The sequence below is a fragment of the Vulpes vulpes genome, chromosome 2, assembly GCF_048418805.1.
Source record: "Vulpes vulpes isolate BD-2025 chromosome 2, VulVul3, whole genome shotgun sequence".
NCBI classification, from domain to species: Eukaryota; Metazoa; Chordata; class Mammalia; order Carnivora; family Canidae; genus Vulpes; species Vulpes vulpes.
In genome coordinates, this window is record NC_132781.1 from 115,307,916 (window position 1) to 115,335,387 (window position 27,472).

Consider the following 27,472-nt stretch of genomic DNA (forward strand, 5'->3'; position numbering starts at 1 on the left):
AGTTGAGCCGAGCCCAGCCAATCCGAAGCCTGCTCGCCCTGCCTGGCCCGATGCCTCCCGGATCCCGCAGTAGATGCTCTGCTCCTCTGGCCCACAGCTCTGCTCTTATTATGGTGTCCTCAGCACCAGCCCCAGTGGCTCTCTGGAGTGACCCGAGGGGCCCGAGGAGCATCCTTGGCAGCTGTGAGTACCAAGTGACCTTTAAACCTCCCAGCTCTCTGTCCCCTGACTGCGTCTTTGATTTCAGGTTTCAGTCCCTGTGGCCAGGCTGCTTTGCAAATGCAGTTTCCAACACCTGGCCGTGACAGATGAGATCGCCGTCCCCTCCTCGCACCTACCCACGATGGATGGCATGAGGCATTGACATTTTCGGCCACTCAGGTGGCTTTAGGCTGACCTCTCTCGGGACTCGGATTAGCTTTCCCCTAAATGCTAGTGAATCCCAACGTCCTGTATGTGTGGACATTAGGCTTAGTCTTCTGTGCAATGAAGGCCTCCTCCTCTAACACCAATGTTTCGAAACTATTTGTCTTTTTCTGGTCAATGTCTCAGAGCTCTCTTAGGTTATAAATACCAGCTCCCTTTCATCTAGTTGATAAATGTCTTCCAGCTTATTCATTTGCTTGTTAATTCTGACAAAAGTGAATTTTGTCATGCCGAGTTTTCCTGTTTGTGTGTTCAAATACGTTTATTTCTTCTTTCATAGCATCTGATTTCCCGGTCTAACAAGATCTTCTCACCCACAAGATTGTGCCTTAGAGTTTCTTGTAAGTATTTTTCTTCTCCCCTTTTATACTTTATCTAGAATTACTTACATATATGGTGAAAGAGGGGAAATCTTTGTCTTTGAAGTGGACAGGCATTTATTCTAGTACCATATGTTAAATAATTCATTACTCTTCTCTGGATTTATACCCACCCTGTTAATTCATACCTTAAATTCTCACATAAATAAAAGCTAATTCGGAATTTTCTGTTCTGTTCCATGAGAATTTTGTGTAACTTTATACCAATATGATTTTACTTTATTTTTGCTTATTTAAAATCAATTAATCTATACTGTATTATTAGTTTCAGAGGTGAAATTCAGTGATTCATAGATACATATAACACCTGGTATTCATTCCATCATATGCCCTCCTTCATGCCCATCATACAGTTACCCCATCTCCCCACCTGCCTCTGCTCCAGCGACCCTCAGTTTGTTCCCTATAATTAAGAATCTCCTACGGTTTGTCTCCCTCTCTGATGCCATCTTATTTTATTTTTCTTTCCCTTCCTCTACATTTATCTGTTTTGTTTCTTAAATTCCACATATGAGTGAAATCATATAGTATTTGTCTTTCTCTGGCTTACTTCACTTAGTGTAATACCCTCTAGTTCCATCTATGTCATTGCAAATGGCAAGATTTCATCCTTTTTTGTTTTTGTTTTTTCTTTTTTTTTTTTAAGATTTATTTATTCATTCATTCAGAGAGAGCGAGAGAGAGGCAGAGACACAGGCAGAGGGAGAAGCAGGCCCCATGCAGGAAGCCCAATGTGGGACTTGATCCCGGGTCTCCAGGATCACACCCCAGGTTGCAGGCAGCACCGAACCACTGCGCCACGGGGGCTGCCCTTCATCCTTTTTTGATGGCTGAGTACCAATACAATTATTTAGATAATCTTGGCTTTGCAATAAGTTCTGAGGTACAGTCAAGAAAGTGTCTGTCACTGATACTTTCCATGAATTTTCTTTCCATGAATTTTCTCTCTGGCATTAATTTTTTTCATATATACCAGAAAAAATTGTATACAATCTTAAAAATTAGACTTTTAGGGGAATTTGAATTAAAATCATGTGGGTATATATGTTATTTTATGGGAATTTAAATTTTAATAAACTGTCCAAAAATTTTGTACATTTTCACTTGTTCAGATATTATTTATGCCTTCAATGATATTTTATAGTTTTGTTCCCCTGTAGAAGCTCCATCACTCTTGTTAAATTTATTCCTAAATATTTTGAAGTTGTTATGATTGAAATGCAGGGAATACTTTGCTCATTTCCATTTTGTGGTGCTTTCGTGCAAGTTTTGTGTATTTGCCTTGTACCCAATGACAGAAGTCTCTAGTATATTCTAGTATATTCTTTTCTTTTGTATTATATTTGCACCCTGTAAGACAATTATACTATGGTTAGTGAATTCTAAAGTATGTCTATTTCCACAGTATAACACCTTATCTTTTATTATCAGATTTTAGTTAAATGAATTTAGTATTTTGTAGTCCAGAAAATCGCTGTTGTTTTTGGTAATTTCATACTATTTCCTTTAACATGATTTAATTTGTATGTACATTTCTAGTTTGTTGATATAATTGATATGTGACCTTGTGGAAGTTTAAGGTGGACAATGTGATGATTCGGTACACGTATATGCTGGAAAATGATTGCTACAGTAAAGTTAGTTAATACATCTACTACCTCACACATTTACTTTTGGAGGAGGAGTGGTGAGAACATTTAAGATTTACTATCTTGGCAATTTTCAGGTGTACACTACCGTGCGATTAGCTTGAGTCACCATGCTGTTTAGATCCCCAGAACTTTTTCATTCTACAAGAGACACTTTGTACCTTTGACCACCTTCACCCATTCCCCCCTACATAGCCCTGGCCAGGCAACCACCAATCTACTCTGTTTCTGTAAGTTCAGCATTTTTATTGTAGATTGTGTAGATTTTTAAGATTCTACACATTCGATTGGAAATGAAACCGAGGACATTTTAAACATTTATGTATAATTAGAAAATAATAAGCCTCTTATGTATCAATGCCAAAAGTATATTTTATGAAAAGTAAAAATATTTTCCAAAAAAAAATCCATTAGGGATAAGAGTGAAATCATTTGGTATTTTTGAAAGCAGAATGAGTAGCCTAACAGAAGGCAGCTAGAATATCAAATCTGCTTCTGTGTCCAGTCTGGTATAATACCCCACACCCTGTAAACCTCTAGAAAACCTCCACTGCATACATGTGAGATCATGAGGACCAAAAAGGAAAATGGTACCCTGGTATCATGATGATAGTCTTTTTCATATGCCCCAAAAAGGGATTTTAGGGTCCCCCATGGGTCCTGTGACTACACTCTGAGAACTACTGCTTTGAAGTTCAGATGAAACCAGCTTCCTATAGTCCTTGGCCACCAGAGCTCTTCAACGTTTGAAATTAGCAGGCATGTTATAGTGAATATAAGTAATAATAAGAAAAAGAAAGAAAAGTGGTGGAAAAAGGCTACACAGTACTTGATATAAATTACCATGAGGATAAGAAATTTTGTACTAGTGACATGGGGAAGGATTCATGAGGGAGCCTGGTTCTGACGCTGTAGGTGATTGAGGTTGAACCAACTAACCCTGGTGTGATGTTTTGCCTTAAGAATCTGGGTTAAGAATGTGAGTGTAAATTAAGACAATTGTAATCTTGGATTTTGCATAGATTATGAAAGGGACCCATTGGGAAAATCCCAATCCTAGTGTTCTTGAAACCCTTACCCTAGAGCCAATTGTTTTAGCCATGGGGAACATATATAATTGGTTTATGTTGAGTTAATTGCTCAACTCATAACCACTAATTGTGTCTAGAGAAGCAGGCTCTGTAAGTTGGTTGGCATAACTGGAGCTCCTATGGCAGAACAGGTCATGTTTCTCTTACAGAATCCATACGTACTAGGAATTATCTTGCTCTCTGAGCACATTTCTTTGCAATAGAAAAACTGCAAGATTGGGAGCACCAGTTGCTCAAAGATAGGGAACCAGAATGCATGAAGGAAAGGTACGGTGATATTCCAGACATTTTTGACAAATGTCACAAAGATGCCAAGTGTTAGGTTAGGTCTTTCCTTGCCGGAGAATCATGTCTGCCAGTTGGTTAGAGTAGGTCTAAAGCACTTCTATGACTGTAGGGGAATGGTATCTCCAATTAATTGTGCTTAGTTTCCTGCTAGGTAGATTAAGCTTGCTCTACCAATCAAAACATGGAAACCGATTTTTACTGAACAACTAAAAATTGGTTAAATTTTGGAAAAATCATCTCCTAAGCAGTTTCTTCCCCAAGATTTTATTTATTTATTCATGAGAGACACAGTGAGAGAGGCAGAGACTCAGGCAGAGGGAGAAGCAGGTTCCTCACAGGGAGCCCGATGTGGGGCTCAATCCTGGACTCGAGGATCACAGCCTGAGCCGAAGGCAGATGCTCAACTGCTGAGCCACCCACGTGTCCCTCCTAAGCAGTTTGTATTGAAATTACAATTTTAACATCACTGATGAAAGAAACTTCAGAAAAACATACAAAAACAATGATTGTAAAGTATATTACTAGACGAACACTGAAATTTCCTTCGAAAAAGTTTGGAACTCTGGAGTCTATTCGAAAGCTTGCCACATCCTGGGAAAGCTTGGCTGGTACATTGAGCTAATATTGAACAGTTAGAGCCCTCAGGGCGGTAGTTTCAATGCATCCCCTGCCCTCCACCCCCAGTCTGCAGCAGGCTGCAGTGAGGATAGAAACCAGAGGTTCTGACAGTTTGCTGGATCCACAGTGGGCAGTAAGGAACCTGTCCTCTGCGTATCAGTGTTCTGTGTTTTGAAGGTGGGTTGTTGCTTCTGTTTGCTGCCTGCAAATACAAAGGCTGTTGCCATTGTTTTATGCCTCACAGGCTAAAGTGGCTTCCAGCAGATTTAAGGGAGCCATCTCTGTTTTGGGGGGTATTCAAAAACACTGCTGTCTAGGGCCTGAGTTTGTGGGAGGAGCTAGCATCATTCAGTTCACTGTGCACTTAGCCAACTGGAATGGAGGCCGAGGCAGTGATATCATGGAGCAGTCCAGCTCAACACCCAGCAAAGCCATACATTGAAAATCCACAGCTGACATCACACTCGATGCTGGAAGGCTGAACGCATTCCTCCTAAGATCAGGAGCAAGACAGGATGCCCTTTCCCACCACTGCTATTTGACATTATCTTGAACACTCTACCCAGAGCTGTGAGATAAGCAACAGAGACAAAGGGTATCCAGATTGGGAAGGATGAGGTAAAACTATTCTTGATCACAGATGATGTGACCTTACAGTATAGACAAGCCCCAAGAGTTCATAAGGAAACTCGTAGACCTGATAAACAAACTCAGCCAAGTTGCAAGGTGCAAGACGAACACACCAAGATTAGTTGTGTTTCTGTACATCGGTAGTGAATTCTCCAAAAGGAAATGTCTTGACAGGTACAGTGTTTTTGTTGGGGACAACAAAAATGTTTTGCCTATAGTTAGTGGTGATGGTTGTACAAGATTGTGAATCTGTTTAATGCCACTGGACTGTGTACTGACACATGGTCCACATGATAAACATCGTTAGGCAGATTTTACCACAGTTAAAACATAATCTATAGAAAGATCATTGCGGATATTATAATAATGTCTAGTAATTATGTGGAGCGGAGATCCGCAACATGAAACAGCTCACCGACTGTTCATGTATAGGTCACAAGCTACAAATGGCATAGACATTTTTTTTAATGGCTGAAAAATCCAAAAAGTGAATAATACTTTAGGACACTTGAAAATTATATGAATTCCAACTTTCACTATTCAAAAATAAAATATTTTGGAACAAAAGATTTGCCCAAATTGCAGGATTTTGATGATTGACTTATCCTTTGGGGCCCTAGTATAATTGTCTCTCCCCAGGTGGTACAAATCTAAACCACTGATCACCAAAATGACCTCTTTTTTTTATGGTAAAACTTTACTTTCTACACACTTTAAAAAAATGTGCCCATGGCTTTTGCCTTCTTTATAGGATTCGGTATTTTTGCAATCTGGTATCTCGTGAATTGACATGTCTTTCAGAGGCTCCATTCATCAGTGTTATGGACCCATAGGATTTAATCATCTCTCTTCCGTGCTCTTAAGCACTTCCTATGTTTGAGTAATGAGTGAGGACTGGAACACTGACCTGTCACTTGTGTGGCCACTGGTGGATTCCCTGTGTCCATCCTTGGCATATTTCCTGCTCATGCACCTGCCACCATCCTTCCCGTTCAGCACACTTTCAAGACTCCTGGGCTTATATCAATGTCCTGCTTGCCAAAATAGAGAAATATCAGAGCTCTACTTTATAACCTGCCATTGATATAAAGAAAAAATAATCACGTACATTCACCTTCCCTCACTTATTAAAATTGGTGACAAATTCAACATGTTTTATTTTTGCTCATCTTGTTTTTGTATTTCAACTGCCCTTTCCTAACCTTTATATTAATTTTTTGCTTTTCACTGTAACTCTGAACTCATAATTAATTTTCACAGAATCGACATCTTCCATATAATGATGTTAACATTATTTTCAAAATGTCACAAGTGGCCTGATGAGATTCCTTCTGTGGACGCCTTGTTTTATCAGCATTGTTGTTGGCATTGTAAGCTTCGATTTCTGGCAACAACACAGTATTTAACTCTATCCTGAATTTCCCTGATGCACAATACAAATAGCTACTTTCTAAGAAGGCAGATTTCTTTTTGGAGGAAAGGGCTAGAGAGTAAACTCTGGTCAATGGTATCGCACATGAAAATTGGTGGTAGGTGGAGATGCTACTTGAATCCTATTTGCTTCCCTTAGGCGGGACAGAGCTGGAGACAGTATTTTAAGCATGATTTTAGATGTGTGAACTCATACAATTTTTCCAATTTAATGTATCATGTTTCTTACAGTGTGAGGCGTTGTCACCCACTCATATCTTCTACTATATTGAGTTTCTTTATTTAAAAAGTTGATTAAAGGAAATTACAGTAAAATGGAGAAATCGGCAGGCAAATAGAAACAGGTTTAAAGACCGTTGAGAATCAATGCTGGCAATTGCAGATGTTGAATAATGATGGTAGTCTGTATCAAAGTCCAGAAAATACCACCCAGTGTTTCATAATTAAACTATTCTTTGGATGACCTATGCAACCAAGAGAAAGGCGCCAGTAGCTGAGCTGGCTTTGTCTTGGAAGAATTTCTAAACTCAGCATGGCAGAGACGGAGAAGTTCTAGATGGTGGGGGCAAGACAAGAAGTCTAAGGGAAACGACAGGAGAGGTCTGAACAGAGGAGGCCGGGGGAGCTGGTTGAGAAGGCATTTTGGGGACTCTAAATTTGTGCGGGCTGAACACCTGCTGGGCAGTTCATTGTGACCAATTATGCAATAAAAACTACAAACCCAGGGCATTTTAACCTGTTTCTTCAAAAATCATACATTTTCTTTCAGGAATCTTAAAAATTGGCTACTCCAGAACAGAGGCCAAAAATCGCAATAAAATAATACGTATCACAGTAGTTGTCAACATTCTGGAGTTTCATACCCCATGTAAGGCTTGTAAGATGTAGCGATATCTTACTTTATTCACCATCTTTGTAGTGGATATTTTAATGTAATACAATTTAAACAGACTAAATGAAAATGGCGTTTCATTTTATGCATATTTTCCCCACAGAAGCATAATTTTTATTGAGGTATAATGTATACCGTTACGTGTCATAGATGTGCAGTGTGACACTTTGATGTTTGTATAGATTGCGGAATGATGGCCACGGTACGTCTAGGTAGCATGCATTTCCTGCACATCTCCTATGTGTACGTGAGATGGAATAGACTTACTAGAGGTTTAGTGCCTTTTTGAGAGGAGAGGGAAAGGAGATGTTTCAATGCATCTGAATTAGGCATGAGAGGAAAGGGAAAGACTCTGTAACAGAGTTGGAATCCAGAAATTAATCTAACAGCTTTAGCTAGCCTCTTTTAATGAGATCTGCTCTAATTATTATAGATAATATATTCTAGAAAAGGAATGTGACAGCCCAATAGTCTGTTTAGAAATTTTTCAATGAGGTATCACAATACCGTCACATGGTCAATGAGCTAGAGATTGTCATGCTCTGTTGACCAGAGTGTAAACACTGATGGGGCACAGCCTTTTGAGAAATTGGCTTTGAAAAATCAGATAAGAGCTTCAAAATATATATATTTAGTAATTTTCCATAGCATCATAAAATCGAACAAACATCATTTAAAATCTCATTTTTTCCAAACTACTGCTTAGGTGGTCTGTGTACTTTCTATTGCTACCCATAATGAAGCAGATAATGTCTGGATTTCAATTGCTCTTTTATCAATTCAAACTCAGAAATATAAGTAAGCCCACGGTTAGAGCTTCATTAAATAGTTTAAGAACAAAATTAATCAAAGATTAATCATTCTTAGACTGTGTTAGGATAATACAAATGTATCAGGGTTGTCAAATTCAATTCAAAATGGATTGAAGATTTAAATATAAGACCTAGAACTTTAAGACACTGGAGGAAAACACAGGAGAAAATCTAAATGATGTTGACCATGATTTCTTGAATAAGACACCAGAAGTGCAGCAACAAAACAGAAATAAACAAGTGGGACTACATCAAATCAAAAAGCTTCTGTGCAGTAAAGGAAACCGTCAACAGAGAGAAAAGGCATTCTTTGGAATGGGAGAAAACATTTGCAAATCATGTATTTGATAAGAGGTTCATTCCAAAATATGATGAGGAATTCCTACCTACAACTTGTTAATAAAGAAACCAGTAACCAATTCAAAAATGGGCAAAGACTTGAGTAGACATGTCTCCTAGGAAGACATACAAATGGCCAAGAGGTACATGAAATGATGATCAACATCACTCGTCCTCAGGGACATGCAGATCAAACCCACGGTATCACTTCCTACCTATTAGGATGGCTATTTACAAAAGACGATGGGTAACAAATGTTGGAGAAGATGTGGAGAAATCAGAATTCTCACGAATTGGAATGTCAATGGTACAGCCATTTTGGAAAACCCTTGGCAGTTTCTCAGAACGTTAACCATGGGTTTGGTCTATGACTCAGTAATTCCAGGCTTACGTATAGATCCAAGAGAATTGAAAATGCACATCCACACAAAAACACATGCAGAAGTGTTTACAGAAGTGTAAAGCATTGTGCCTTGTAAACAAAAAGTAGAAAAAGCCAAGTGTTCGTCAACTGACGATTGCATAAACATGTGGTACATCTGTACAGAGGGACGTTAGTTGGCCATGAAAAGGACTGAAGTACTATTACACACTACAATGTGGATTTGCCTTGAAAACATTATGCTAAGGGAAAGGAAGGGGGTCACAAAATGCCACATAGTGTGTGAATGCATTCAAATAAAATTTCCAGAATAGGCAAATCTGTGGAGACAAAAAGTAGTCGCCAGAGGTCGATGGAGAGAGGAATGGGGAGTTGTTTCTATGAGTATGGGGTATTGGGGAGGGGTAAGAAAGTACTCTAAAATTGTATACTTGTAACAATGCCGTGAATATACTAAAAACTGTTGACTTGTGTAATTTGAAGGGGGTGACTTTATGGCATGTGACTTACTATACTATTTCCTCCCCTCTGCAGGTGTCTTATAATTAGAAGCCAGAAGAGTGCAAAGAGATGAATCTAATGAAACTTAGATCTGTAAAGCTGAACGATGGACTCAGCATGCCTCCACTGGGATTTGGCACCTCTGCTCCTAGCCAGGTAGTCATAATGACGTTGGGGATGGAGGGTGGCAGACACGGTCCTCATAAGAAACAGAGTTTGGCAAATGCAGGTGGGCCTCATTTTCTTCATTTGTAAGCTTCTCTCCAGGTTAGGTTATTTTGTGCATTTAGTCAGTGAGTTGGTGCTCTTCGAATTTTCAGAGGCATAAAAACACCTGTTAAAAGTCCAGATTTGGGGGCTATACCCACAAAGGTTCTCAATGAGTAGATCTGTGATAGAGCTAAAAAATCTGCATTTCTCATGAGCTACCCTGTGACTCTGATGCTATTTGTCAACGGGTCAGCCTCGGAGTGGCACTCTTATCAAGGGACATGGACGTGTATCATCTGTCAGCAGTTCTTACCTGCTCTCCAGTTGTAGCCACGCACAGTCCGCTAGAATCAATGAAACCCAGGAGTCTTGATTACCACACGACGGAGACTGCGTGGCGAGTTTGCTTGTGATGACCTTTTCTGTCAGGCCCAGTGTCCAAGAGATCTCTGTCCACCGGAACTCATAGAATATCTAGAGAAATCTTGGCCACTGAAGGGTCTGGAGAGGACAAGATTAATATTAGAGGGCGTGTTAGTGGTCTGGAGTGGAAATATCCTCTTAGAAGCCAGGTTGGTAGTACTGTGCCATGGGGAGAGCCAAGTGGCACTTGGAAATTCTCTTTCTGGAACGCTGAACTCCATGCGTGTTTCTCGTTTGAACATTGCAACCTACAAGAGCACGCCTTCAGTGGTTCTTGGCACAGGAGCTTATAACTGTTTAAAGAAAGTTGTAGGATTAGTTCCTCAGCACAGGAGCCACATGGGGTATAATGCTGAGTACTGCAGCAAGGATGCTGATACGGAGTATGGCTTTCACTTGGACTTGGCTCTTAAATCTGTGGATGGTCAGTTAATCTCCTTGGTGCTAGTTAACTTATCAGGAGTTATAAATTTAAAAGTAACCCGGGGGACATTTTAAGTGAGGGAGGGAGGAAGGCCATGGAGAGGGAAATTCATGGATAATTTTAAAAGTCCAGCCTGGTAGGCCAGCAGAATGGCAGGCAGCTAAGAGAAATAACCAAGTTGTTTATTGCTTATAGCTATTTTTGTATAAAAGAGGAGTTTATTTTCTTTTTTTGTCTTTGTCCCTCCTCAAATGTTTGAAGTGTTTCTCCAAGTTTAGAAAAGAGAATCATTAATTTATTCTGTATAAAGTTACGCCATCATTGCACTGAGGTAATTTTGAGCCTTCGGCTTCTGGATTGCAACCAGTTTAATCATCTCTTACAAAGTGAATTCACTTGGGACTGTAAATCAATAGATTGTGTAAATCCACAGATCATGTAAATCCAGAAGCAGAGGGTTGAAGCCAGTGGCCAGGTGGGTCAGCTCATGAGCTCATGAGATCCAATGGTGAGCACCTTTTTGTAATATTCCTAGCTCGAAGTTAGCAGGGGTGGGAGTATTTAACCATAGAAACAGGCCAATACCATAAATCAAGACTTCTTTTCTTCTTCAGAGATCGGTTGTCAAACATTTACCACTAAGGTTATGAGTTGACATTTAGCTCTGACATCTCTAGCTCTCAGCCCTTGGGTAAATGAGGTTCTGCTGAATCGCTCTACATGTGGAACTGGCCATTCCTGTCAAGTAGGTCCTTATCTTCTTGTGGTCTTCTAGGTTCCTAAGACTGAAGTGGAAGAGGCCGTCAAGAGAGCAATCGATGTAGGCTACCGCCATTTTGACTCAGCCTATATGTATCTCAATGAAGAAGAGATTGGGAGGGCCATCCAGAGGAAGATTGCTGATGGCGCTGTGAAGAGAGAGGACATATTCTACACTTCGAAGGTTCTCTACTGTGACTAATAGACATTTTAGGTCTCTTTCCTATGACGTAGGAAAAGAATACCACAGAACTGCTGCAAGGATGAAAGCAATATTTGTAAAAATACATATATTTTTAAAATTTTAAAAAAAGATCTTTTAAAGGGTGTGTGTGCACATGCAGGCGTGTGTGCCAGTGGGGTGGGGGGCAGAGGGAGAGGGCGAATCTCAAGGAGACTCCCCTCTGAGCATGGAGGCTACACGAGGCTCTATCTCTGGACCCTGAGTCAAAATCAAGAGTTGGACGCTTAGCCAAGTGAGCCACCGAGGTGCCCCTATATATATATATATATATATATATATATATATATATATATATATATATATTTTAACTTTTGACCCATTTTCTCCTACTATTCTTCATATCCATAGATATCATATCTGAAACAAATAAAAAAATGTATGTATTAAAGTCAGACTAGAAAGGGAATCCAAGAGGCATTTTTCCAGTAGTGTGCATTGAGCTAAGTACTGCTAGAACCGGATATTTAAATATGAGGTAAAGTAACCCAAGAAGAAAGACTTGAAGTCCACTCAAGTGAATCCTAGGCAAGTCTGTGAACAGATATCTCTTCCTTCTCAATCCAGAGGATGAAGCTCTATGACTCTGTTACACACAGTATCATCATCTTATTCTCATCTGTTCATCTCCTTTCCAGAGGGTCCTCTGGTTTCCTTATTTTTAGCAATTTTGATTGATTTTCCCTAAATTGTTACTTCCTAAAATAAGCTAAAGTACCCTCCCTCGAATTCCTATAGGGCCTAATTTTCTTTGGAACCCTGAACCATTTAATACAGCCAAGATGCAATTTACTGAATCACAACTACTTGAAGTTCTTGCTTAAAATGCAATTTTCTGGTTCAATCTCCAGATACTGTGATTTATTATATTTGAGGTAGAACCCAGGAGTGTGTTCTTTACAGGCAAACCAAATAATTCCTTTACATTCTAACATTTGAAACCCTCTGTGCAAGGCCATACTATTTTTTTTTCTTCCTTGTGGTCTTTATTCAGTACGAAACAGAAGCTATGAGGAACACAACTTAGGAGCTTGGCAGGGTGATTTGTCACTTCCCAATGACAGCAAGTGGGTTTGTGGTTTTCATTATTTATTTGCCATTTTATTCATTTCTCCTAAAGATTCTTTTTTTCTTTAAAGCTGAATCAGATAGTTTTATTTGGTTCTGCTTAGGCTAGAGCTAGGCAGCAAGTCCCTAAGGACTCAATTAACTAGGCCGTATTAAAATACAGCAATTTTTAAAAAAATTGAAGCAGAATTAAAAGATAGCACTTCTGTTATGGAATCAGAGTGGTCATATAATGTTCTATTAGTTCTAGGTGTACAAGAGAGTGGTTTGACAGGTCTATATATTTCGGAAAGCTCGCCACGATAAGCGTAGCTGCCATCTGTCACCATACAATGTTGTTGCACCATTTTTGACTATATTTATTCTCCTTTCTTCATGACTTACTTACTGTATAATTGGAAGTTCATACTTCTTGAACCCCTACACCTGTTTCACCCATTCCTTCCCTTCCCTCCCTTTTGGCAACTACCAGTTTCTCCTCTGCCTTTATGAGTCTGTTTCTGTTTTCTGTTTGTTTGTTCATCCATTTGTTTTGTTTTTCAGATTTCACATATAAGTGAGAGCATATGCCATTTTTCCTTCTCTGTATGAGTTATTTCACTTAACATGATATCCTCTAGGTCCATCTATGTTGACACAAATGGCAAGATTTCATTCTTTTTAATGGCTAAGTAATATTCCATTTTACATATGTATTACATCTTCTTCATCCATTCACTTATCAGTGGACTTTTGGATTGCTTCCATATCTTAGTTATTGTAAATAATGCTGCAATAAACATAAGCATGCATGTATCTTTTTAAATTAGTGTTTTCATTTTCTTTTGGTAAATACCCCAAAGTAGAATTATAGTAGTGGATCATATGGTTTTTCTAGTTTTAATTTTTTGAAGAAGCTTCCTCCATACTCTTCTCTGGAGTGGCTGCACCAGTTTGCATTCCTACTAACAGTGCACAAGGTCCCTCTTTCTCTAAATTCTCACCAACACCTGTTGTTTCTTGTGTTGTTGGTGTATTCCATTCTGACAGGTGTGAGGTGGTATCTCATTATGGTTTTGATTTGCATTTCCCTGATGAGTGATGATATTTAGCATCTTTTCATGTGTTGGTTGGCCATCTGTATGTGCTCCTTGGAAAAGTGTCCATTCAGGTCTTTTCCCAGACCTGATTAGTCTCCTTAGATTATTTGTTCTTCTGGTGTTGAGTTGTATAAGTTCCTTATATTTTTTATATTAACCACTTATCAGATATATCATTTGCAAATATTTTCTCCCATTCAGTAGGTTGCTTTTTTGTTTTGTTGATTGTTTCCTTTGCTCTACAGAAGCTTTTTAGTTTGGCGTAGTCCCAATAGTTTATTTTTGCTTTTGTTTCCATTGCCTCAGGAGACATATCCTTAAGTATGTTGCTAAGGCCAACATCCAAGAGATTTCTGCCTGTGTCTTCTTTTAGGATTTTTATTGTTTCCTGTCTCACATTTAGGACTTTAACTGTTTTGAGATTTTTGTGTGTGTATGGTGTAAGAAAGTGGTCCAGTTTCATTCTTCTGAATGTGGCTATATAGTTTTCCCAACACCATTTGTTGAAGAGACTATCTTTTTCCCATTGGATATTCTTTCCTGCTTTGTTGAAGATTAATTGACCATATAGCTGTGGGTTCATTTCTGAGTTTTCTATTCTATTCCATTGATCTGTGTCTCCATTTGTGCCAGTACCTTATTGTTTTGATTACAGTAGGTTTATTTTATATCTTGAAGTCTAGGATTATGATAGTTCTGGTTTTGTTTTTCTTTCTCAAGATTCCTTTGCCTGTTCAGGGTCTTTTGTGGTTCCATAGACATTTTAGGATTGTTTGTTTTAGTTCTCTAAAAAATGCTATTGGTATTTTAATAAGGATTGCATTGAATCTGTAGATTGCTTTGGGTAGTATGGACATTTTAACAATATTAATTCTCCCAATCCATTAACATGGTATATCTTTCCCATTGTGTGATTTTTAATTTCTCTCAGTGTCTTATAATTTTCTGAATCCGGGTCTTTTATCTCCTTGGTTAAATTTATTCCCAGGTGTTTTATTCCTTTTGGTGCAATTTTAAATGGGATTTCTTTCTTTCTTTCTTTCTTTCTTTCTTTCTTTCTCTTTCTTTCTTTCTTTCTTTCTTCTTTTTAAAGACTTTATTTATTTGATACATAGAGAAAGAGAGAGAGAAATCACAAGTACGCAGAGTGGCAGGCAGAGGGAAAGGGAGAAGCAAGCTCCCTGCTGAGCTGGGAGCCTGGCAAGGGGCTCCATTACAGGACTCTGAGATCATAACCTGAGCTGAAGGCAGATGATTAACTGCTTGCACCACCTAGGTGCCCCTGGGATTGGTTTCTTAATTTTTTTCCCTGTTACTTCCTCCTGCCATGTTAGTGAATTCTAAATTTATTAGTTCTAATAGTTTTTTGGTGGAGTCTTTATATAGTACCACGTCTGCATTGTGAATAGTGACAGTTTTATACTTTATTAATTTCTCCTAAATATTCTTTAAAAAAATAATATAATACTACTTCTCTTTCAACCACTGCAGGTGTGGGTAACCTTCCTCCGTCCAGAATTGGTTCAAACCAATCTAGAAATGTCACTGAAGAAGCTTGGATTTAGCTATGTGGATCTTTATCTCATTCATTTCCCAGTACCTTTGAAGGTTAGCAAAAGTTATTTTACTTTGATGACCAACATACCAATTAGTAGATGAATACAACAGAGGATATAGTTTATAAAAAATGAGGAGAAACATACATAGTATTTTAAGATTCCCTTTTTTCTGCTGTAATATTCCTTTCTCAGCCCCAGAGTGACAAGAGTTCACTGTCATCCATGTCTTTGATTTTGTGAATACACTGTATTTTCAAGACCTCTGCTCCTGAATCTCAGCCTTTGACCCCTCGTTTTTGGAGAATGTCCTGAGGTAGAGAACAGTTGAGGCACAGGAGATTTAATGAGGATGGAACACAGGCTTTGAGATGCTGACGAGTCATGCTTTGAATGCCATCTCTAGGTGGAAGCAGGAATTGAAGCAGCTTATCCCACAAGCATCTGGGGCCAAGAGGCCTATGGAGCCCTGGCACCACCCTAGCCTCTCTCTAGGATGGGTATTGGGTGTTTCAAGCTGCCCTTGACACAAACAATACTTATTGAACATTTATCAGTTAAAAACATACTTTCTAGGAAATGCATTTCCTCCATGTACTTTCTCTCCCTTTAGCCTAAGGTTTCCATTCCTTTCAAAATGAGAATACATTGTCGCATTAGCCTGAAGGTCTGTAGGCTCTTGATGGCTTGGCTGAGGCCAAACACAGCTTTGTACAACCTCTCATTCTTTTCTGTGTCCCAGCCTGGGGAGGAATTGTTCCCAAAGGACAAAGATGGAAAAATCATTTTTGACAGAGTGGATCTCTGTGCCACATGGGAGGTGAGTAGAGCTCCAAAGATGCGATCTATGTCTCTGAATGTTGGGTGAGAGAGGATGGACAAGGAATTCAAGATGTGTGCATCTCGTCCAGTTCTGCTCCCATGTAGACTTGGGCGAGTCCTTCCCTGAGTGTCCTTCTGCCATGGTTTCACACCTCTCCCATTTAATAATTTACCAAGTACTTGTTGAGTGCCTATGATGTATGGAATACTGAGTATTTTTAAGTTCTCAGACTACTTCAATGAACAAACCAAGGTTTCTAGGCGCATGGAATGGAAGTGCTGTGGCATGGGTTGGGGGTGTGTGGAATGGGAAAGTAAAACTCACCAAGGAAACTGAGAATGCCAGGGTAGGTATGGGATGCAGATGGGCAGGGTAGGCTCTCCTGAGAAGGTAACAAATTGGGCAAAGATTTGTAAGTGTGGAACTGATCACGTGGGTATCTAGAAGGAGAGTGATACAGGCATAAAGGAAGCCAAGGCCCAGTTGTTGTTGTTAAGATTTTATTCGTTTACTTGAGAAAGACTGAGAGTGAGGGGGGGGCAGAGAGGGAGAGGGAGAAGCAGATCCCTCGCTGAGCAGTGAGCCCAACATGGGACTTGATCCCAGGACCCTGGGATCATGCCCTGATCCGAAGGCAGACACTTAACCCACTAAGCCACCCAGATGCCCTCAAGGCCCAGTTCCTAAGGTAGGAGAGAGCCTATTATGTTCAAGAACAGCAAGGGTGCATGTGTGACTGGAACAGTTAATCTGATGGCCCTAATAGGACATGAGGTCACAGAGAAAAGAGGGAACCAGTGGGCTGGGGACCAGAATGGCCTCCTTCCTGGTTCCCAAGCTGCAGACTTCCACTCCTGGTCTCCTGGGGCTTGTTTTGCCATCACTCACATTTTTCTAGGTGTGCAGCTAAAAATCGCACTGGGCCCTTTAGCTCTGTTCTAAACCCTGTGCATTCTTATTCTATCTTCTTATTCATTTTTTAGAATTATTTTATTTTCCATTCTCCTACTTGGTTAATTCCTATCTCCTTTATTGACATGAGTGCCCTTAAAGGCTCTCTCCCCCCAAAAAAATAAAAAATAAAAAATAAAAAATAAAAATAAATAAAGGCTCTCTCTCTCCTGCTCTGTCTCATCTTCTCTCCCATCCTCCACCCCTACTCTTAGCATGCTACCATTTATCATGCTTCCCTAGCTGGCTCCACAGATTACTGACCCCCCCTTCCCTCCGTAGGCCATGGAGAAGTGTAAGGATTCAGGGCTTGCCAAGTCTATTGGTGTGTCCAACTTTAACCGCAGGCAGCTGGAGAGGATCCTGAGCAAGCCAAGGCTTAAGTACAAGCCTGTCTGCAACCAGGTGAGCCACATCAATTCCCCCCCCCCGCCCCCATCTCCTCTCCCTCCTTGGCTTACTCTTCCCTCATTTCAACTAGGTCACGGGTGGCATCTCCCCATCCTGTAGAGAGCAGAGTATACTGCAAGTTGTTGAAAACAGTCCCCAAGGCCATGTGACTTTATAACAAAACATCTAAGTGTCAGGTTGGAGTATAATCTACTAGGTGTTATGGTGGTTGGTCTTAGAAATTCAAAGCTAGCTAATTACTGAGCTTTCTCATCTCTGGTCAATAAAGTTGGAACACTTCTATATAAAAGAAAACGGGTAATTCTTTCGAGTTCTGTGTTAGGAGATATCTGCTGAGACTCAATGGTACAAAATCAGCCACCCACAATGTGAATAGGTTAGTGCCATTGAACTGTATGCTTAGAAATGGCTAAAATGGTAGATCTACTTTTTTAAAAATGGTAAATTTATGTTATGTGGACTTTACCACAATAAAAACATTTAAAGGTTAAAAAAATCCATAAGTCCACTTGTTATAATAAACCTGCTTTAATGAGCCACACATAAAACTTGCTTATCTTAGAATAATGTAAGAAATCATGAATACAGAAGTGAGTGGCCACCCTTCTGCACTCCGGAGAGCTCACACTTGCCTTGGGCTTATCTCCTTTAAACTTTGTACCTGCAGGCTTGTTAGAGAGGGATTGGCAATCCGTGTATTAAATATCAGTGAGGCTTATTTTTTTTCTTATTTTTAGATGAAAAGTACATATAGATGTTCTAAAAGGTGGTTTTGTGGGTCCCTTGGGAGATTTACCTTCACTTTGGGCATCACCAGTTTATAGAAAATAAAGAAACTGGTTTTGATTGGGGTAGTGATGAAGAATTAAGGAAGAAGCTGAACGTGGCCCTGAGCTCTACCGGGCAAATGGAATGCGGCCAAGTTGAGGTCATTGGTTAGTGGGAAGTCTGCATGGGCCCAAAGAGCTGGAACAGAGTCTAGTTTGTTGTGAGCTGTGAGGTTGAGGTCATTGGTTGATGGGAAGTCTACATGGGCTCAAAGAGCTGGAACAGAGTTCAGTTCGTTGTGATCTGTGAGGCAACCAGGTGATAGCAGACAGTGGTTCAGGTCAGGTGAACCTAGGTCCAGGCTTGGTTTGGGGCCCTGAATATAATACATCCCCCTTCCTCCCTGTCCGTGTCCCTGACGGAGACCGCAAACACACGTGCAGCTATGACACAGAAAGTCCCTTTGCACCTAATGCCTGAGCCAGCCCCTTTCCTGCAAGCTGTGTTGGTGAATACGGTTCACGGGAGCCCCAAGTCAGGCTTCTGGCTTCTCCTCGGATCTGTGCTCATGCTTATCCAACCACCACAGTCAGGGGAAAGGCAGTGAAAAAGGTGTGCAGCAGGAGCTCAGCCACACTTTTGATTTGGCATGGGAGGAGCTTGGGAGCTCCTTGGGTTCTTACGATAAGGAAAAGCTGACCCAATGGGGACCCACCCAGCAGCTCTTCCCAGCTCTGCTAGAGGACCGAGGTCACAGGGCAACCTGCTGCCCTGAAAATTAGAGATGCAGACACGCAGGTGCAGAGAATCGCAGCTCCCCAGGAGCACAGTCACTGCTAGGGTCACAGCGGGACAGGAGAGAACCCCAAACAGCAGCTGCTGAACTGCTGGAGGCTCGGTGTGGACGAGCCTGGCAGCTAAAATCTCTCAGGGCTCCTCTATCAGACGGTCCCCAGGTTTTGTGATTTTTGACCTCCAGAAGCCCTACCAGGCTTTCACAATGAACGCTGGAGAACAATCCCCTTGTGCTTCTAGCACGGGGACAGGAAAGTAGCCAGCTGGAAAATCGGTCGGAACATTCTGTTTCTGTTCAGGGCCGCCCCACAGCGGAAACCATCACCCTACAGCCTAAACACCTGGAGTTCAGGGCCCGGGGGTGGCTCCATGGTTGAGCGTCTGCCTCCGGCTCAGGGTATGATCCCAGGTCCTGGGATCGAGTCCCACATCGGGCTCCCGCAAGGAGTTTGCTTCTTCCTCTGCCTGTGTCTCTCTCACGAGAAAAAAAAAAAAAAAAAAATGGAAAACCAAGAAAGGCAGAGCTGCTCCTCCATAGATATGAGCAATGTGTGAGGAAGACTCAAGGTCCCACAGTCTCCAGCCAGAGAGACTGAGCTTATCTGCCGACCTCCCGCCCCGGCCTTGTCTCTCATGAGCCCCTTTCTCAGTAGAGCCATGTTGTCTCTGGGCTGTAATGCAGAGGTAAGCCTCTGGCAGGTCCCCTGGCACAGCTGTGGGTGACGATCCTGTGTTGGCCCCTGTGGCTGGGACACCCACATGCGTTTGCTACCGGGTGATACAGCCCTGCAGCTTCCCCGTCAGGTTGGTGGCCGTGGTCCTGTGATCCAGCCCTTCTGCTTGGCACTCTGCAGGTGGAGTGTCACCTTTACTTCAACCAGAGCAAACTCCTGGAGTTCTGCAAGTCCAAGGACATCATCCTGACTGCATACGGTGCCTTGGGGTCTGACTTCAGGAAGGAATGGTAATGACCTCTATGCCCGTATCCTAACCGCAGACACTGTACCTTCTGGAGTCATCACTCAACTGTCTGGGGGGGGGGGGAGGGGAGGGATGGTAGACAGCAGCCATGATCCATCTCCATAGACGCTTAACTCGCCTACATTGTGGGGACTCAAGGACACATTATTAAATAACACAAACCCTGATTAGAATGTTCACACAGTTGAAAAGCTTTGGCTGTAAAGAGTGACAAAGTGAGCCCTCGCCATGATTCTGACGCTTGATAGCCAAGTGATAGGAGACAAGTGACAACTTCTGTTAAGTCTTTGTATCTTTATCTCTTGAAGAGGAATATAAAAATTCACCTTTTAGCACTTGACAAAGCAGATCATTAATTGAAAGCATTTTTGAGGGGCACCTGCCCTGTTGGTTGAGCGTCTGCCTTTGGCTCAGATCATGATCTCAGGGTCCTGGGATTGAGCCCCGAGTTGGGCTCCCTCTCCCTCTGCTGCTCCCCCCTGTGTGTGCTCTCTCTCTCCCTTTCTCAGTCAAGTAAATAAATAAAATGAAATAAAATAAAATAAAAGCACTTTTGAAATAGTAGATTCTTATAAAATAATTGGGTTTTTACAATGCAGATTATTGGATCTTAATTTGGACAGTTTCTCTTCTTATCCAGTCTTTTACCACATTTCTCAGAAATGCTTTTTTTAAAAACAAAACAAAACAAAAAAACATATGAAATACTCCCTGAGGGTCCTCTTCTGCCTTCCTTTCTCTGGACCTTCTTTGGATCCACCAAAAGAAGCGAGCCCAGGGACTGGCACAGCCGCAGGGTCAGGAGGCAGAGCTTAGAGGGCGAAGGCCCCTGGCGTGAGGGGCTACACGGGCTCCGACACACAGCGCCCTGCCTCCCCCTAGGGTGAACCAGGACGCCCCAGTTCTCCTGAAGGACCCAGTTCTTAACGCTGTGGCCGCCAGGCATGGGCGAACTCCAGCCCAAGTTGCCCTGCGCTTCCAGCTGCAGCGGGGGGTGGTGGCCTTGGCCAAGAGCTTCAACGAGAAGAGAATCCGGGAGAACTTCCAGGTGGGGCTGCGGGCCCAGGGCTGGATGGGGCCCCGTTTCCCTCTGCGCTGGGTCATCCGCGAGGCACCCGCGGGCCGTCTGTCCTCAGTGCCCAGGTAGCTTCTGCGGTGTCGGGAGAGGCCCCAGGAGGGTCAGCTTGGGGTCCCCATGCTGGGTTTCCTTTGAACCCCAAGCTAGGGCCTGATCTGCAGCTGCACAGAGAAGGAGTTAGATGACATGTGATTGGCGCTGGGGCCTGTCGAGGCTTCCTTCGCTGAGGCCACATGCACCTGCCCAGCGCCCCCGGGGGGCCCGACTCCCGCCTGGAGTGAACCCCAGCTTCATGAGCCATCTCTCAAAACCTCCACACCCCTTGCACAAACATGTCGGGGGGCAGGGGGATGGGGGCAGTCAGTGCCGCAGGGAAACTGAGTCATCGCCTCACGTTTCTGGCAGGTGTTTGATTTCCAGTTGACACCAGAGGACATGGAGACTCTGAGCGGCCTCAACAAAAACATTCGCTACTTTTCAGATACTTTGTAAGTAGCTCGTTGCTCCCTAGACGCTGGGAAGCTGGACGGTGGTGGGACTGTGTGACCCCAATCCACAGAGGGGTTCCTCTTCTTTTAGGAAAGTGGCTGGGGAATATCTTTCCTTCCAGGCCTCTGGAACCTCTTTTCCCTGATGCTATCCTGTCCTCTGTCCTCACTGCACCTGTGATGGGGGCCAGCGGGTGCTGGCATCACCCTTCTCTCCGCCTTACTCACTGCCTCCCCGAAACCTGGGGAAATCCTTCTCCACCGCCCCATCAGGCTCTCCCTCCCCCCACAGGCACTCAACCGTGCTCCCGTCTTTTTTTTTTTTTTAATATATATATATTTTTTTCTTTAAAAAAAGTTTTTATTTGAAGGCAAAACAGTACAATCCACAAGTACAAACATGTGAAATCATTAATAGCACGTGTTTACATTTTATCCTGAATCAGACATGTTTGAACAATTCACAGCTACAGGAAATCTAGAACGAAATCAAATATTTTATCACATCAGGTTGAAAAGTTGGAGAGGACTTTGTAATATATATATTTTTTATTGGAGTTCGATTTGCCAACACATAGTATAACACCCAGTGCTCATCCCGCCAAGTGTCCCCCTCAGTGCTCGTCACCCAGTCCCCCCCACCCCCCGGCCCTCCTCCCCTTCTACCACCACTAGTTTGTTTCCCAGCGTTAGGAGTCTCTCATGGTCTGTCACCCTCTCTGATATTTCCCACTCCGTTCCCCTCCTTTCCCCTTTATTCCCTTTCACTACATCTAATATTCCCCGTATCAGTGAGACCATAGGATGATTGTCCTTCTCTGATTGACTTATGTCACTCAACATCATACCCTCCAGTTCCATCCATGTTGAAGCAAATGGTGGGTAATTGTCGTTTCTAATGGCTGAGGAATATTCCATTGTATACATGGACCACATCTTCTTTATCCATTGTATACATGGACCACATCTTCTTTATCCATTCATCTGTCGATGGACACTGAGGCTCCTTCCACACTTTGGCTATTGTGGACATTGCTGCTGTGAACATCAGGGTGCAGGTGTCCTGGTGTTTCACTGCATCTATATCTTTGGGGTCAATCCCCAGCAGTGTAATTGCTGGGTCGTAGGGCAGGTCTATTTTTAACTCTTTGAGGAACCTCCACACAGTTTTCCCGAGTGGCTGCACCAGTTCACATTCCCAGCAACAGTGCAAGAGGGTTCCCCTTTCTCCGCATCCTCTCCAACATTTGTGGTTTCCTGCCTTGTTAATTGTCCCCATTCTCACTGGTGTGAGGTGGAATCTCATTGTGGTTTTGATTTGTATTTCCCTGATGGCCAGTGATGCAGAGCATTGTCTCATGTGCTTGGTGGTCATGTGTACGTCTTCCTTTGTGAAATGTCTGTTCATGTCTTCTGCCCATTTCATGGTTGGGTTGTTTGTTTCCTTGCTGTTGAGTTTAATAAGTTTTGTAGAGATCTTGGATACTAGCCCTTTATCTGATGTGTCATTTGCCAAAATCTTCTCCCATTCTGTCGGTTGTCTTGTAGTTTTGTGGACTGTTTCTTTGGCTGTGCAGAAGCTCTTTATCCTGATGAAGTCCCCATAGTGCTCCCGTCTTTAAAACCAAAACCCAAACCAAAATCTACTCTTGAGCTGACATCGCTCTGCAGCCATGCTGCATTTCTCCTTCCACAGGGAAACTTCTCGAAGGAGCCTATGCTTGCAGCCTCGAGCCTCTCTCTTCCCGTCTTCTGAGGCACCTGCTCCCCACTTTGCCAAAACTCTCCTTGTCAAGGTCAGCCATGACCTCCTCTCCTCATTCGTTTCATTTTAGCTGGCAGACCTCTCTCTCCTCCTGGAAACGTGTGCCTGGCTTTCCTTCCACGCGGCCCACCCGCTTACCTGCTTCCCCGTTGTCGCCCGAGCCTCCTTCTCCTGTTCTTAGCAAGCCCTCCCCATCCACCTGGCCTCCTAACTTTGGAGCAACTTGGTCCTTGGACCTCTATTCTTTTCTGTCTGTGCCCACCTCCCGGCTGCTTTCACCCAGTCTCAAGCTTTAAACACCATCTAAATACCCACTCCCCAGAATTCTATCCAGCCCAGACCTCGACCCTGGACTAAGATTTGTAAGTCCACTGGCTCAGCTGCACTTGGGTGTGCAATACGCCACCTCAAACCCATCAGGCCTACCACTGACTCACGATGGCATCTGCAGAGGCCCCAGCTCACACCCAAGTCTTCCCCCTTCACGCCTGGAGGCCAGGGCGACGGGCAGCCCTCTTCCTGACATGGTAGCCTATCTCACTTGGACAGAAGGCCGGCTTCCTTCACACCTGCAGGGGCCGCAGGGCGCTCCCTCCCTCGCTGTCTGCCGCTGTGTCCAATCTCCGCCCGCTGACTCCACTGCGGCCTGTGGCCTCCCTGCTGTTCCTCGCGGCTGCCAGGCCTGTCCCAGGGCCTTTGCACTGATTGTTCTCTCCGCCAGGATGCTCTTCCTCCAGACAGCCGGCTGCACACCCCTTCACCTCCTTCGTGTCCTCCCTCAGGTCACCTCTGTGATACACCTTCTCTGTCACCTCACCTAAGAATGCAGCCCTGCTCAGCAATGCCTTTCTCTCTATTCTACTTTGTTTTCCTGTTGGCGCATATTCCTGATTAGCACACCATACACTTCACGGGTTTATGTTGTTTATTTCCCGTTTGCCTCATTGGAAACGTTAGATTCCTAGGGCAGGATTTTTAAAAATCTACTGTCTCCTTGAGTGATTAATCAGTGCTGGTTCAATGAATAATATGATCAAATGATAAAGAGGGAAAGGAAAGGGAGAGTGGAGAAGCAGGCAGTAATCCTTAGCAATTAGCATCAGTCGTTTTAATCAAGAATTAATTATTTAGTGATTTAGCACTATCTCAAAATTATTACTTTATATATATATATAGACTAGTATATATACTATTACATATATAGGATATATATGTCTCTCTATATATCTCTCTATATATAGGATCTCTCTCTATATATATATAGGATATATATAGAGATATATATATAGGATGTATCTCTATGTATATATAGAGAGATCTCTCTCTATATATATATGTGTATATATATATACACACATATAGGATATATCTCAATATATATATTGGATATATATTGGATCTCTCTCTCTCTCTCTATATATATAGGATATATCTCAATCTCTCTCTCAATATATATATATAACTAACTATATATAACTAATATATATCACTGTATCCATCCCTATATCTAATAATTTCTCACCAAGTAAAGGCATAGATGAATTACTTCTGAGTGCTTGAGAGAAACTGAACAACAGTGACGTTCTTATTGCCCTCCCCATCATTGCCTTGAAGTATTTGTTCCCATTATGTATGAAACCCTATGGGCATAGTTTTAAAAGAGGCAGAGTTCATTTCTGCCCTCTTGGGAGTTTAAAGTAGCAACCCCAGGACCTTATCTCCTAAGTAGTAGAGTAATACAATACCTGCAAAAATGCAACATATTGTTTTAATTTTGTACATGTGTTCATGAGCACTGTGCACTATTTTTTACAATGTGTTCATTATAGTGTCAAGTGGTAGTAGGTAGTAGTACCGGGTTATTGTAAAACTGGATGCTTTTGTCCTTGTCCATAAAAGAAAGTTCCATTAATTTTCATACTTAAGCCAGTTTAAAAGAAACCTCTCTTTACCCAGCCCAGAAACAGTTACCTGACTAAGTCTCTCTCTTCACCTTTTAGATTTGCTAATCATCCGGATTATCCATTTAATGATGAGGATTAACTGATTTCTTTGACTCTGGTTGATGATCAGCGAACAGCTCAAGGATGAGAAAGGATCTGGCTTAGCCCATATTACTTAGCCTGACACGTTGAAATGTAGCCTGAGTCCCCCGAATCTGGAAGTAAATGTCTCTAAACCCAGTCTTTCCCCCTCAAAGTCAATGACAATACATTTCAAACAACCTAACCTATCAATGCCTTGGCTTTCTAGTCTGTTTTGCTTTTTCCTGTCACTGAGGTTGAAATGCTGTCCCTGTGAAGTGATCACAGGGATATAAATCTCTAAAAAAACAAAACAAAACAAAAAAACAAAAAAGAAGGTAATCATTGAGTATACTTTCAAATTGCCAAAATCTAGCTTTTTACTTGTCTCCAAAAATTTTTCTCTTTTGTTCTGTGAATTTACCACACTATACAATTTTATCAGGCCTTTAAAAGAGATCTGGAGCTTAATTAAAACACAATACAAAAAAAGGCCATGTTTCAATTAAAAAGTACTCATAATGCCAAGAACAAGGAGATTATCAAACTGGATGAAAAAGGATGAGCACCAGATGCACTGCACCAAGACGACCAAGATAGGAAAATTATCCGACCAAGGATTTTAAAGCAGCTATGGTGAACATGTTTCAACAAGCAATGACAACACATGTGGAACAAATGGAAAGACAGAGTTTCAGTAAAGAAATAGAAGATATAAAGAATCACAAAATGGAAATGTTAGAACTGGAAAACACAATAATCAAAGTGGCACCTAGGAGGGTAAAACGACATAAATCATCCAATGGGAACAAGAGAGAGAAAATGAGCTGGGGGATAAAACAGGAACAGAGCCTGTGGACCTTGAACAATAACAAAAGCTCTAACATTCATGTGATCAGAGTAGGGGGATGCAGAGATGTTGGTCAAAGGCACAAATTCTGTTATAAGTTCTGAGGATCTAATATTCAGCATGTAATCATAGTTAATAATACCGTGCTGTAACACTGACATGTGCTTAAAGAATCGATCTTACGTGCTCTCACCAAAAAAAAAAAAAAAAAAAAAAAAGCCATCTAGGGTGATGGGTGTATTAATTAACCTGATCGTGGGAATCATCTCCTAAAGTGTATGTTTATTAAATCACTAAGCTACTGGAAGTATAATTTTTCAAAAAACTTCACAGATATTGGAGAGTCCAAATTTCAAAAGTGATATAATTAGTAAAAGGGACTGAAAAATGAGTGCCAGGATTTATTAAGAACTTCCAAAGATTTGCTTTCTCCATTTGCATCAATGCATCTCTGTGAGGGATTTTCAGCTCCAGCTGCTTGCCATGAAGACTGTGTTTCAAATCAAACTGAGTTTACGATCAAAATTTCAAATTTCTGTATCACAAAGTATTGAATCAAGATTGACAATATATATATATATATGTAAAGCGTAGTTGAATCATTGCTTTGAAAAGAATCTAACCACAATAAATTAGTGAGAACAAAGAGTTTGGACCATGATTAAAGTTCTTATTTTTCCATTTTTATTTCATCTCTGGCTCAGTGTAAAGTTTTTTTTTTCTATTTTTAGGGGGTATTTTATAATGTACACACTGGATTAATAAAGAAGTGTATTCATATAATACATAAATAAATATACATTGTTTGGGTGCAAGTTCAAAAACTTAGTAATAGTAGGGGTTCCACCAAAAAAGAGGGAGTCCACTGTTCAGAGGTCACGTTGCCGTGTGTGCACCAGACAAGAAACCAACACCGTCCTTTGTCAGGAAGGCTGCGCAAGCCCGGGGAGGCCGAGCAAACCCATGTTCCTCTCTCCCCGTGAACCCGGTGGGAGCGTCAGTCCCACCCCGACAGGTGCCGCACCCGCAGTGAGCCGGGGCAGGTGTCATACCCTCTGGGGGCTGGGGCAGGTGCCATGCCCGGGGGAGCATGCAGAGGTGCCGGCCCCGGGGGAACATGCAGAGGTGCCGCCCCTGCGGGGAGCCTGGAGAGGTGCTGCACCTGCGGGGAGCACGGAGAGGTGCTGCACCTGCGGGGAGCCTGGAGAGGTGCTGCACCTGCGGGGAGCACGGAGAGGTGCTGCACCTGCGGGGAGCCTGGAGAGGTGCTGCACCTGCGGGGAGCATGCAGAGGTGCCGCCCCCGGGGGAGCACGGAGAGGTGCTGCGCCTGCGGGGGG

General features: G+C 42.2%; 1 protein-coding gene across 4 annotated transcripts; it reads left to right on the forward strand.

Moving 5' to 3' along the window:
- Positions 1-26,779, forward strand: LOC112933725 (aldo-keto reductase family 1 member C15-like). 4 transcript variants are annotated; one of them, XM_026016947.2, is made up of 11 exons: positions 1-183; positions 707-767; positions 9,473-9,595; positions 11,272-11,439; positions 15,135-15,251; positions 15,942-16,019; positions 17,256-17,378; positions 19,802-19,911; positions 20,811-20,976; positions 21,412-21,494; positions 25,260-26,779. In XM_026016947.2, exons 3-11 carry the CDS (start codon positions 9,509-9,511, stop codon positions 25,300-25,302), a joined length of 975 nt encoding a protein of 324 aa, XP_025872732.1. In that variant the 5' UTR covers positions 1-183; positions 707-767; positions 9,473-9,508; the 3' UTR covers positions 25,303-26,779. The 4 variants fall into 4 exon arrangements, 2 of the variants coding, with proteins under 2 accessions (XP_025872732.1, XP_025872739.1); XM_026016954.2 differs by lacking the exon at positions 1-183 and adding an exon at positions 232-381; XR_011999973.1 differs by lacking the exon at positions 20,811-20,976.
- The last annotated feature ends 693 nt before the right edge of the window (positions 26,780-27,472 follow it).